This window comes from Brassica oleracea, chromosome C6 (genome assembly GCF_000695525.1).
Source record: "Brassica oleracea var. oleracea cultivar TO1000 chromosome C6, BOL, whole genome shotgun sequence".
In the NCBI taxonomy this organism is placed as follows: domain Eukaryota; kingdom Viridiplantae; phylum Streptophyta; class Magnoliopsida; order Brassicales; family Brassicaceae; genus Brassica; species Brassica oleracea.
Genome location: NC_027753.1, coordinates 29,811,506 through 29,822,517, shown reverse-complemented (window position 1 = coordinate 29,822,517; position 11,012 = coordinate 29,811,506). Strand labels below are relative to the sequence as shown.

Below are 11,012 nucleotides of genomic sequence, written 5' to 3'. Positions count from 1 at the left end.
AAAATATGATTTAATTCAAAATATTTGGAACAAGTTTGGTAATGATGGAAATGTTTAATTATTGTATGTTTACATTTAGTCATTTCAATAAATAAAAATTTTAAATTTAAATGTTTTACAAATTTATTAATTTTTTTTTTAAGGATTCCATAACGGATAACACCATTGGAGCAACATTTGTGATTAGAGTCCTTAACTATTCCAAAAAAAAAAAAAATTAATTATCTATTGTTACAGAGGTGCTCTAACCGATCCCTTGCAAAATTATTTATTGCAGCGACTTTGTTTTTCACAAGAATTTATGCAGCGACTTGCATATATGCAATGTTTGGGTAATTAGTGTAAATCAAATGGTGACTAAGGAAATGAGGAAAAACATTAGATTATGTTCTTTTTTCAACAAAGGCTTGTTAAACTATACAAATTCAGAATCGAGTAATGAAACCAAACATTCTATCAGTGTATACATTATTTATAAAGAATATTTTTTTCTTTTCCAATTCTTTCTTATTTCATTTTTGTGTAGAACAAAATTATTCACCAAATTTAGGAAAGAAAAGAACAATAATTCCCATTCCCATTCATTTTTATTATTTTGTTATTCTTTTTTTTTTCTTATTCGTTTTCCCTTCTATTATTTTTTAAAATTTTACCAGTTAAATCCAAAGTGGAAATTTGAAATTCGTGAAGTGATCTCTAATAGAAAACCGGCCTTTATTATTCTGAACATAATCACATGCACATGTTGAAAAATAAAATCACATTCATGTTATGAAGAGATCCGCCAAGTAAGAGATAGGGTTTTGAATTGAAGAGAGAGCGAGTAATGTGGAGAGTTTAGTGAAAGGATAGGTGAAGTGTGTTTGAGAAAAGTGATCGTGGTTAGAAGAGACAGAAGAGTCAAATCACATGTGACCAGTTAGTTGTGACTACTTCATATGTTTAGTTTCACCCTTAATAGTATTCCCACTTTCTTTATGGAGCCATGGAAACAAATCAATGTATATTGTCATTGTCAGTGGCATTTAAGTGAAATTTGGAAAAGAAAAAAAAAGTGAAAAACAAAGATCCATAGAAGCCGGGAAAAAGAAAGTGGAGAGACCATAAAGAGAACGAGCTTATGTTTCTTCTAAGTGTCTCTTTCTTGCTCCTCACACGTGAGATGAAACTAACCGTTTTCTACATTGACTACAGTTTAAATAAATTAGAGATCAGAATAATGGGTCAGTCAATTAACCATGTTGGTTTACAATACATTTTGAGCAGCAAGCAATCATAGTAGGTACTAGGTACTAGTACGTAACATTGAGGTTTCGTTAGAGACAACCAAAACGATAGCAAAGTTGAGCTAAAAAGCGGTTTACGGATGTTTAACAACTTTCCGTATCTCTTTCACTTTCCGAAACAGGCAAACACATCTTACTTTCAATCTCTTTACGGTTTCACATTTTTTTTTTTACCCGGGGGTGTTCCAGACCCCCGGAGCTAATCCCCAATGGGATGTGCAGCCCACGGATAGATCCTCTTTCCGGGCATTCAAATGAGCCCTAAAGCATAGGCCCATATCCGTGTGGGTAACATGGATGGGCAGTTCGCCTTCACCTGGCGTCGAACCCGTGAGCATGACAATTGGCCCCCAAAATCCTTACAAAGCGGGCTACCTCATCTCGTCACGGTTTCACATTTTTGGTCAGTTTTTAACGATGTTTAAAATATTTTGACGACGTTTTATCAATTTCTAATGAAGATTTTGTTATACATGTTTGCTAAACTTTTTTTTTTCTGGATAATTGCTTTGCTTATAACTTAAAACAATAGATAATATTATGTACACATTACATTAAATTAAAAAGCTAGAATTTTTTAACACTTTATTTAATTAATAAGCTATCAAATCAGTTCGTGATGCAGATTTGATTATATAGGAAATTAGGAATCTGCATCAGCTATCAAATCAGTTCGTGATAGTCCATAAACTTTTTAACAGTTGCCTAACTTAACATTTTGTCAGCAAACACGGTCACAACATATACATACACGCACATAGGTTACAGCCGTACGTATACACAAATATCAAATAGTAAGAAATAGTATTTAATATCACCACATCTTTTCCTCCAATGAGGATGGAGATACAGCCTGCTGACGTGTCATTTCTCTCCATTACACCTCGGTTCCTGTCTTCTTCTTCTTCCAGATAACCTCATCACTAACCAACAACAACATTGTGATGTCGGAAGACCATCGCCGTTGGATGGATCAGACTGCCTCATGTGGCTATTTCTCTTTAGACATTAGCAACTATCAGCATAGTGGTCACTCCTATGCAAGTCATAGAGAAGAAGAGATTAAAGACCCTAATCAAAGTAATTACGGTAAGCGGAGCAAGAAAGAGACAAGAGTCTGTGGAAGCTTTAGACACTCGTCAAAAGCTTCGGTGGTGAGAGGACATTGGAGACCGGCTGAAGATGCTAAGCTGAAGAAACTAGTCGCCCTCGACGGCCCACAAAACTGGAACCTCATCGCCGAAAAGCTCCAAGGAAGATCCGGTAAGTAAAATACTCTCTTTATTAGCTTCTCAAGATTTAAGCTCTTGATGTTTTTGGTGTTACTGTTAAGCAGGGAAAAGTTGTAGGCTTAGATGGTTTAACCAACTAGACCCCAGGATAAACAGGAGAGCCTTTAGTGAGGAAGAAGAGCAGAGGCTAATGCAAGCTCATAATCTTTATGGTAACAAATGGGCGATGATAGCAAGGTTTTTCCCGGGAAGGACTGATAATTCTGTGAAGAACCATTGGCATGTTATAATGGCTCGCAAGTTTAGAGAACAATCTTCTGTTTACCGCAGGAGGAAGACGGTGATTCCTCTTAAGCCACTCGTTAACCCTAATCCTCAGTACTCTTGCAATGATTTTGATCCTTCTAGGTCAGATACGATCCACCTTGTTAGTAATGACAAGAACCACCTTATGTTACCAATTCCTTGCTTCCCAGGTTTGAGATTGTCCTCTATTTCCTTAATTTGGTTTTGTTTGAAATTTGGGTATCCTAAAGTGCATGCGTTTTTGTATATATTCCTTTTGTTTTGTAACGTTTATAGGCTATGCTCATGGAAATGAGAGCCCGTTGATGCTGGGAATGCTTGAAAACCAAATGATGGTGGACGACGACCACTCTGCACGGACACGAGAGGCTACTACATTCGATTTTTTAAACCAAACCGAGAAGTGTGAGATGCTTGGTGAGGGCATGAATGAGCAGAAGAAACCACACTTTTTCGATTTTCTTGGTTTGGGGACAGTGTGATCATCATCATGAACAAGAGAGATTAGGTTAGTTAGCAAAAGTATAAGATGATCCAAGTCTATTCAATGTAGTTTTGTCGCGTTAATTAATTGATTAATTTTGTCCTTAACTAGTCCCATGCAACATTCTTAAAGCCGTGTTTGTTACGCACGTACCACTCTTTGGTGATTTAATGCTTATGCCAAATTGTCTCACTTTCAAAAGAAAAGATGATTTGAATTATAAACATGTACCACTTTATAGTTCTAACTAGCTCTGTAACTTATAAGAAAATGTTGCATTCCATCATTAATGTGGAGTGAGAGTAACAACATGTTTCGTATATGAAGGGGAAGGTGGCATATGTTAAAGAAGGGACGATGATGTGGAACTAAGAAGCGACAAAAAGGAAAGTAACAGAGAGATCTGAGATAGAGAAGTCAAGTTAAAGAGAATAATGTACGTTTGTATTTATTTGGATCGAGTATGCAGAAAATTAACAATACCATGCGATATTGATGAGGTCACACAACTTGCAAGATTCAGGCTCACAGCCTCAGATTGTGCAACAAAAAGTGTCCAAACATCTATTCTTAATTATTCTCACACCATTGCATTTTTTTCGTTCCCTCCAAGCAAAATCCTTTTCTCCTTTCATTGATTCTTATGCTAGCTGATATATTGTGTTTTTGGCACATTATACATATGTTTTACTAATAGTTTTCAAGGTTTTATCGAGTCTTTTTAGTCCCTTCCGAGTCATAACAGGTCTAGAATTGGATGAGAAATGAACCAGTTAGAGGAAAATGAGAGAGAAAAGTATGATTTGGAGTCTTTCGCGCGGAACAGCCGACCGGAGCAGCCTGAGTGCCTGCTCCAGCGACAGAGATAAAAAAAAAGAGGAAGTTTCCAAATATTTCGGGATTTGCCATAGATTTCCTATTTCTTTCCAATAGCCGCCTGTGGCTCTTATATATATAGTTTCATATCTATTATTTTATACCTACCTTAGTTTTTACGCAAGAAAAGACCCGAGAGCTTTGATTTTGACGATTTTCTACTTGTAAGGGAGACGGCCCCATCTATCTCATAGAGAAGATTATCATGAACCCTCTGATTTCTATTATCTATTATATGCAGTATTATTCAGAAATCATGCTTCTCTGTTATTGTGTTATGTCTGAGTAGTGACGGAGTTAGTTTAGGGTTATAGGGTTTGGAATCGTGAGCTGAAGCTTAAATAAGTTATCTTAAGATTGTCAACATTCATATATGTTCTTACTGCTTGCATCAAACTGATCACTTAGTGCATGAATTAGGATTAATCAATTTAGCTAGCCGTTAATTGATAACTTGATATGATTTGAATGAGCCTTGCATCCCTAGTCAGCGAGAGTAGATATTAGGGTGCATTGTGAACCTATCGGACTTGATCTCTAAAGGTTGCTATCATGTCTTGATCCAAACAAGAGTTTAGGCATCAAGGCCAATTTGCAAAGGAATCAATACCACGATAGTGGGTTGATTCAACCTGAGTGATCCGAGTTTAGACTTGTTATAAACTGAACTTGAATAATTGCTTGGCTTGCGATTTCCATACCTGAAGAAGAAACCCTAGACTAGCGCCTTAAAATCAATCCGAAACAACCTAATCTAGTTACATGTTCTTTACGATATTTATTTCTTTAAAAAACCCCACTTCGTTTTAGCTAAATTTTGATCCCATAAAGATAAAGTGTGAACTGATCCTCTGGAATTGAATCTAAAGATATTACAACTACACTATTAACTTGACAGTAGATAAAGATCCAATTTTAGTGTATCACTAGCTAACTTATGCATCTCATCAACCCAATGTCTCCTTCTCCATCTACTCATTATTTTTGTACTAATCATTTAGTTTATTTCCTGATACTATATATATATTTAAAGAAAGATACTATATAGCTGTATACGTCATTATGCTTTTAAGAGCAACTCCAACAAGGAGTTTTCATAGAATTTCTACAGATTATACATAAAGATAAAAATTAAAGGATTTTTAACGTTAAAACCCCTCAACTATGTTTGTTTTGGGTAAAAACCTTCAAACTAAGTATTTAACGTAAAAACTCCTAAACTAACTTTATTTAATGAAGTAAACCATAACAGGTCATAATTACCAATACTACCAATCTTTAGTTTAGGGGTTTCTACATTAAGTAAACATAGTTGATGAGTTTTACCATTAAAAATATAAAAAAAATCAAAATTTTATAATATTATCTAAAAATTAGTAACTTGAATTTTCAAAATTAGCATTTTTTTTTTTTTTGTAAATATATGAATTTGATGTGTTTTTAACATCAACATTATATATGTATAAATTAAATATGTAAAAACCGAAAAAATATAACAAAAATTATATAAAGAATTTAGACGCAGTAAGACTTTCTTCCCTAACTTCCGGATCAAAAATATTCTAAGAGCACAAAATACTATGGCGGACAAGCTTGCAAGTGGTGCGAGGAGTTCTCCTTCAGCTATGTTATATATCGATTCAATACTTTCGGTTTGGCTTTCTGAATCACGCGGTCCAGTTACTTAGTTCTCGCTTATGTTGTCAAAAAAAAATTACTAATTTTTAAATAATATTATAAAATTTTGATTTTTTTTGTTTTTAAAATTTTTAATGGTAAAACCCCTCAACTATGTTTACTTAATGTAGAAACTCCTAAATTAAATATTTACTAGTAGTAATGGTAATTATGACCTGTTAGGGTTTAATTCATTAAATAACGTTAGTTTAAGGGTTCTTTCATTAAATATTTAGTTTGAGGGTTTTTACCCAAAACAAACTTAGTTGAGGGGTTTTAACGTTGGAAATCCATAGAGAAAAGATAGAGTTAAATTTCCTTTTTTTCATTTTCGTAAAAGTTTCCATATTTCCTTTTTTCGTAGGTATAAAATTAAAAAAGGAAAGAGAAACTGAGAAATGATCCTCAATAAAGAGCTTCTAAGAAACTCATCTCATACTCAAATTTCATATGTCTACTTTAAATTGCTTTGATTTTTTAAAATAAATATAATTTAATTATTTAAACAAAATTTATTAAAATATTCTTTTTAATTGTTTTTTTAGAAGCCAAAGTGAGGTTCTGAGCGTTAAGGTTGCTCTAAGGGATTAATGCATTAATATTGTATAAGCTTGAACCCAATCGGATCTACTCAAATATATATATATTTGAATCCGAACCGAACCCATAATTATGATGTAAATATTCACTCAAATCCCACCGAGTTCACAAAAATATAAACTAAACTGATCTATTATATATGTAAAATACAAAAATCTAGAATCTGAAAAAAAAATTGAACCGAATCCAAATAGATAGTCAAACGCCCATACCAGATTCCTACCACTGCAATGTACTTTTAATTTAATTTTAAAATAAAAAGCCTTTAAAATGTCAATTGCATTATCTTTAGTGTCAAAATAATTGTGAGATTGTCAATTTACAGATTTCCAAATAAAATGTGTAATTTTGTTTGTATGTGTATGCAGCATTTAGAGAGTTCATACAGCTTATGAAGAGGTCAAAACAGAGCTCTTGATTAATGGGAAGTTCGTACTTTGTTTTGTACCATTAGCTGTTTTAACCATATCACACTTAAAAGTGGAGTGAAATTAAAGAACATAGCATACAAAAATGAATACTAGTAAAGAGATTTGCAATAATACTAGTGAATATGAAAAAGAAAGGAAAGGGACATTGAAAAAGTGAGAATTATTATTATTATTTCAGAAAATCAGACTTTATGCTCTTTTTAGGCTTTTTCGGTGTTAGTAGGGGTTGGATTATTGTTTTGTTTTTTTTTGTTGTTCTTAATACAAGAATGAAAGTGAAAGATGCTCTGCTTTGTTCTTTTTCTTTGGTTTCGTATTCCATTTTTCCTTATCTCTTATCTTAATCTAAGTTAACCCATTTACACTAAGTACAATATAGTTACAAGCTAAGAGCATAATTATTGGAAGATTCTTAAGGTGGGGTTCTTATCGGAATATAAGAACCTGACTCTTAACTTTTAATTTTTAACTTTTAACCTCCCAATAATGATGCTCTGATGATCTAAAACCTTTGTGTTCTCTCATGCATTAGTAACCAGAGGGGTCGAGACGTTAGGTATATAAATTATTTGGTGGAACAATGGGCAAAAACGTAATTGTAAGTTCGTGTGTTCTTCCCCAACGTGGCAGATAGATAAGGGAGATAATGGGCAAAAACAATATATGTTGCAACTTCAACACAACAATGGAGAGAAATATTTACAACCCCAACATATTATATCTGGTCTTAGTTTGAAACAACAAATGATCTACACAGCTTTACCTTCTTTCGCAAGGTAACAATTAGCTTAATCAAATCTCTCAGAATTCATGAATATTTTTATCTATGTATACTATATCAGTGCTTGATTATTGTTGCATGTTCTCCCTGAAGTTCATAGATCTAGACATCGCTGCAGGGTTTGCTTGTATATTGATAGACGTTTCAGGGACCAAGCTTCTTCTGTTACTACCCTTTGTCTCAAATCCATTGAACAGACTGAATCCTTCTGTTTTTCTCTCTGGTTTTGGCGACCACACCGTGCTCTTAGTAGCTTCGCTAATGCTAATAGTTTCTGAAACCACTCTTGCTCTTGTTATAGTAGTAGCATCTTTCATTCCTCCTTCAGTTTGATCCCTTGATCGTTTCCCTAAACATGGTGGAGTCTCTGAGGTAGGCCATACAGGAACCGTGCAGCCCCAGTAGAAAGGTATAGGGTAAAAATTAGCATTAGGACCAGTTGGACTCCATTGGTAAGGCCAAGGGGAAGAATTATTCGGAAAGATTACTTGCGGAGGAAGAAACCCTTGACGGGTTCTTTGTTCTTGAGAAGCTGAATCAGCGGTTATCTTTGTATCTCCTGGCTGATGCTTACCAGTCTCTGTAACCGAGGATTCTGAAGAACCGAAACTGAGGATCGTTCCCAAGTTGTTGTTATTCTCATAGTCCTCAGAAGTGACCTGCAAGTAATGGTTCGAAGAAGGCCATCCTTTGTTCTTGCGGCGGCCAGAGCCAACGGGGACGTTTCTCATGGATCCACCAGCAGTCCAGTACCTCTGACAGTTCCTGCAGAAGTAACGTGGCTGGCTCACGTTGTAGTTGTTGTAGTAACAGAATTTGGTGTTTGCGCTTTCGCACCTCGGACATGGAAGTATCTTGTTCGGTTTCTTGAGAGTTGTTGGTTTATCAGCTGCTGATGTACTTGTTGTTGTGAGCTCGCTCTGTTGATCGGTGTTAGTCTTGGAGCTTATTGGTGGTAAAATCTCAGATGCTGCTTTTGGCGGTTCGTTAAGATGGGATAATGTGTAAGGATCCTTGAATCTGCTATTTTCTTGCCCATTTTTGGCAGCGAGAACCTGAAAGTTTTGCAGAATTTTGATTAGGGTTTAGCAATAGCCAATAGCCATGTGTTAGGGTTATAAAAAAGTCAAGCAAATAACCAATTCTTGTCTTTTATTAGTAATGGATGCATGGTAAAAATGGTGACCGTTAAATTTGCTACTCTTGAACCCCCACCAGGTTAGCCAGGCTCAGTATATATTTTTAATAATCAACAAGTTCCGAGCCGAGAAATCCGTACTCCTAATCCAACCCAAATATTTTGAAGACTAAACAATAGCAAGGATTTGGGTAAACTTTTAAAAATAAATTGGTTGCTTATGTTTATATTTAAGCTGCCTTTAACGAATATTTCACTTGGTTCTATGCCCAAAACCAGTTCTGATTCCTATGTCCGAAACAACTACGTGTAATAATAAATCCGCTCCAAGTGTCAGTTGATCCTATGATCTCTAAATTTTGCCTATAAAACTTTTCAAGTTGACCTAACGAAACTTGATTCAAATCTCAGTTCGTTATAAGTTATTTAACACAGAACAGAAGAGAGAAAAAAGGACAAGAACTCGCGTGACATACCCTGTCTGGTCTGATAGAGGGAGAACAAGAAGACGAGGAAGACGAAGAAGCTTCCTTGCTCTGGTCGGAACCACCATGAGCTGCGGACAACGGCGACGGATCATAATGATTCACAGCTGAGAGAGATGTAATTGTCGTACCAAACAACTTTATATCTCTAGATTTAGACATCTTTTTCAACTTAAGAGATCCAGCTCCTCTAGAAATATGGTTGGTCTTGAATCGTTTTCTCTGTTTTTTAATCAGATTGAGGAATAAAAAAGACAATATGAAGAGAATACAAGGGGCTGAGGTTTGGTATTAAATGACCGATAGTGCGTAGGAAAGAGAGAGAGACCTGTGAAATTTCGAGAGCCACATGTTGTTTTACAAAGTGGGCTTTTAAAGATCTTTTTCACGCTCTTTTTGATTCCCCGTTCTAGTGCCGCTATAAAGATTTGCCACGTCGGATTTCTTTATTATTTAATGAAAAAGAGAAACACTTGGTTCTTGGTGTCTGGTTAACACAAAAAAAAAAGCATTTTCAGAATATTTATATAAATATTAATTATTTATTTAAAAAATTGTGTCTGAAAAAAAATTAATGACGTAAATGCATTGAAAAAGAGAAACCTAAGCAAATGGTAAAAGTCAGATGTATTGACTGCTTGGTTGTAAAAATATAATTACAGTCTCTCTCTCTCTTCAAACCTCTGCCTTCTCTCTAACCTTCACAAACAGATCTCGCCGGTTTCTCCGACTCCGGCTGCTCATTCAGAGCCGGAGTCGGGTTTAATTTTTTTGTTTTCTCTTGGTGTGCTATGGGTTTGATCTTTCTTTTCTCGCTTTTTCTTCTTGATGGGTTGATTTATTTCTAGATCTCCATCTAAAGTAAGTCATTTCTGGGGAATCGAAAGGGTTTGTTGATCATCCGTAGTTTCGGCGCATGCATTAACTAGTCTACCTTGCTCTTGATCTTATTATATTCAGATCTTCTTTTGTCCTAATTCCAGTGACCAATTGAAACACTTGCATGTAGATTCCGAGACTCTTTGGTTCACCTCTGGTCTTTGATCTTCTTTCTTCTCGATCTCTCGAGAGTGGTTGAATCTGGCGGTGTTCTGTTTCGCTCCTTGTCATCTACTATAAGGTCTGATCGAGATCTTCCCTTTCGTCTTGCTTCTTTTAGGCGTTTCAAGTCGTTCTCCGACATCGCCGTCTCCAGTTGAAAGCTCAAGAACAATAAAATGGTTCTGGCTAGCTGGTGGTTTGAAGCTTTGGTCTCTAATTGCATATGCTATTCACTATAGGAGGATTCGCAAACCGAAGGATTGACTAAGTTTGCTTTAATCGATTTGTCTTAGTTCAAAGAAATCTCGTTCACGTCTCTTACATGTCTGTTCCTTGAGGTGTTGGAATTAAATTGATCTGTTTTTAGGTTTGTACTAGTTATGAATGTTGTTTCACGTTTTTTTCTTATTCCATTGTGTCTCCCATTTGTGGGTTATCCTTTCCGGGGACTTATTTGTTGTCCGCCGGCCTTTCACTACAAGAAAACATCGGTATTCTGACGGACATTCCGACGGAAAATGAAATCCTCGAAATTTCCCGAGGAAACCCAAAATTTGGGTTTCCTCGGAATTTCCTCGGAATATACCGACGGAATTCCGAGGAAACATCAATCCGTCGGAATATTCGGAGGAAATTCCGACGAACTAGTGATCGATCGATGCGTTTTTGGACATA

General features: G+C 35.5%; 2 protein-coding genes across 2 annotated transcripts; one reads left to right on the top strand and one right to left on the bottom strand.

Annotated features, from left to right (window-relative positions):
- Nucleotides 1-2,143: 2,143 nt before the first annotated feature.
- Nucleotides 2,144-3,473, top strand: LOC106299194 (transcription factor MYB75). Its single transcript, XM_013735323.1, has 3 exons — nt 2,144-2,549; nt 2,623-2,994; nt 3,101-3,473. Exons 1-3 carry the CDS (start codon nt 2,231-2,233, stop codon nt 3,304-3,306), a joined length of 897 nt encoding a protein of 298 aa, XP_013590777.1. The 5' UTR covers nt 2,144-2,230; the 3' UTR covers nt 3,307-3,473.
- A 4,068-nt stretch (nt 3,474-7,541) lies between these two features.
- LOC106296984 (cyclic dof factor 5-like) lies at nt 7,542-9,615 on the bottom strand. Its single transcript, XM_013733252.1, has 2 exons — nt 9,288-9,615; nt 7,542-8,728 (listed from the first exon to the last, which is right to left on the bottom strand). Exons 1-2 carry the CDS (start codon nt 9,456-9,458, stop codon nt 7,742-7,744), a joined length of 1,158 nt encoding a protein of 385 aa, XP_013588706.1. The 5' UTR covers nt 9,459-9,615; the 3' UTR covers nt 7,542-7,741.
- Between the last annotated feature and the right edge of the window lie 1,397 nt (nt 9,616-11,012).

Bases quoted from the DNA above. Each gene is read 5' to 3' on its own strand.
- LOC106299194 (XM_013735323.1), top strand. From the start codon at position 2,231: ATGTCGGAAGACCATCGCCGTTGGATGGATCAGACTGCCTCATGTGGC. The intron at 2,550-2,622 runs GTAAGTAAAATA...ACTGTTAAGCAG, and splicing joins AAAGCTCCAAGGAAGATCCG to GGAAAAGTTGTAGGCTTAGA. The intron at 2,995-3,100 runs GTTTGAGATTGT...TAACGTTTATAG, and splicing joins ACCAATTCCTTGCTTCCCAG to GCTATGCTCATGGAAATGAG.
- LOC106296984 (XM_013733252.1), bottom strand. From the start codon at position 9,458: ATGTCTAAATCTAGAGATATAAAGTTGTTTGGTACGACAATTACATCT. The intron at 8,729-9,287 runs GTATGTCACGCG...CAAAACTTTCAG, and splicing joins CCTCTATCAGACCAGACAGG to GTTCTCGCTGCCAAAAATGG.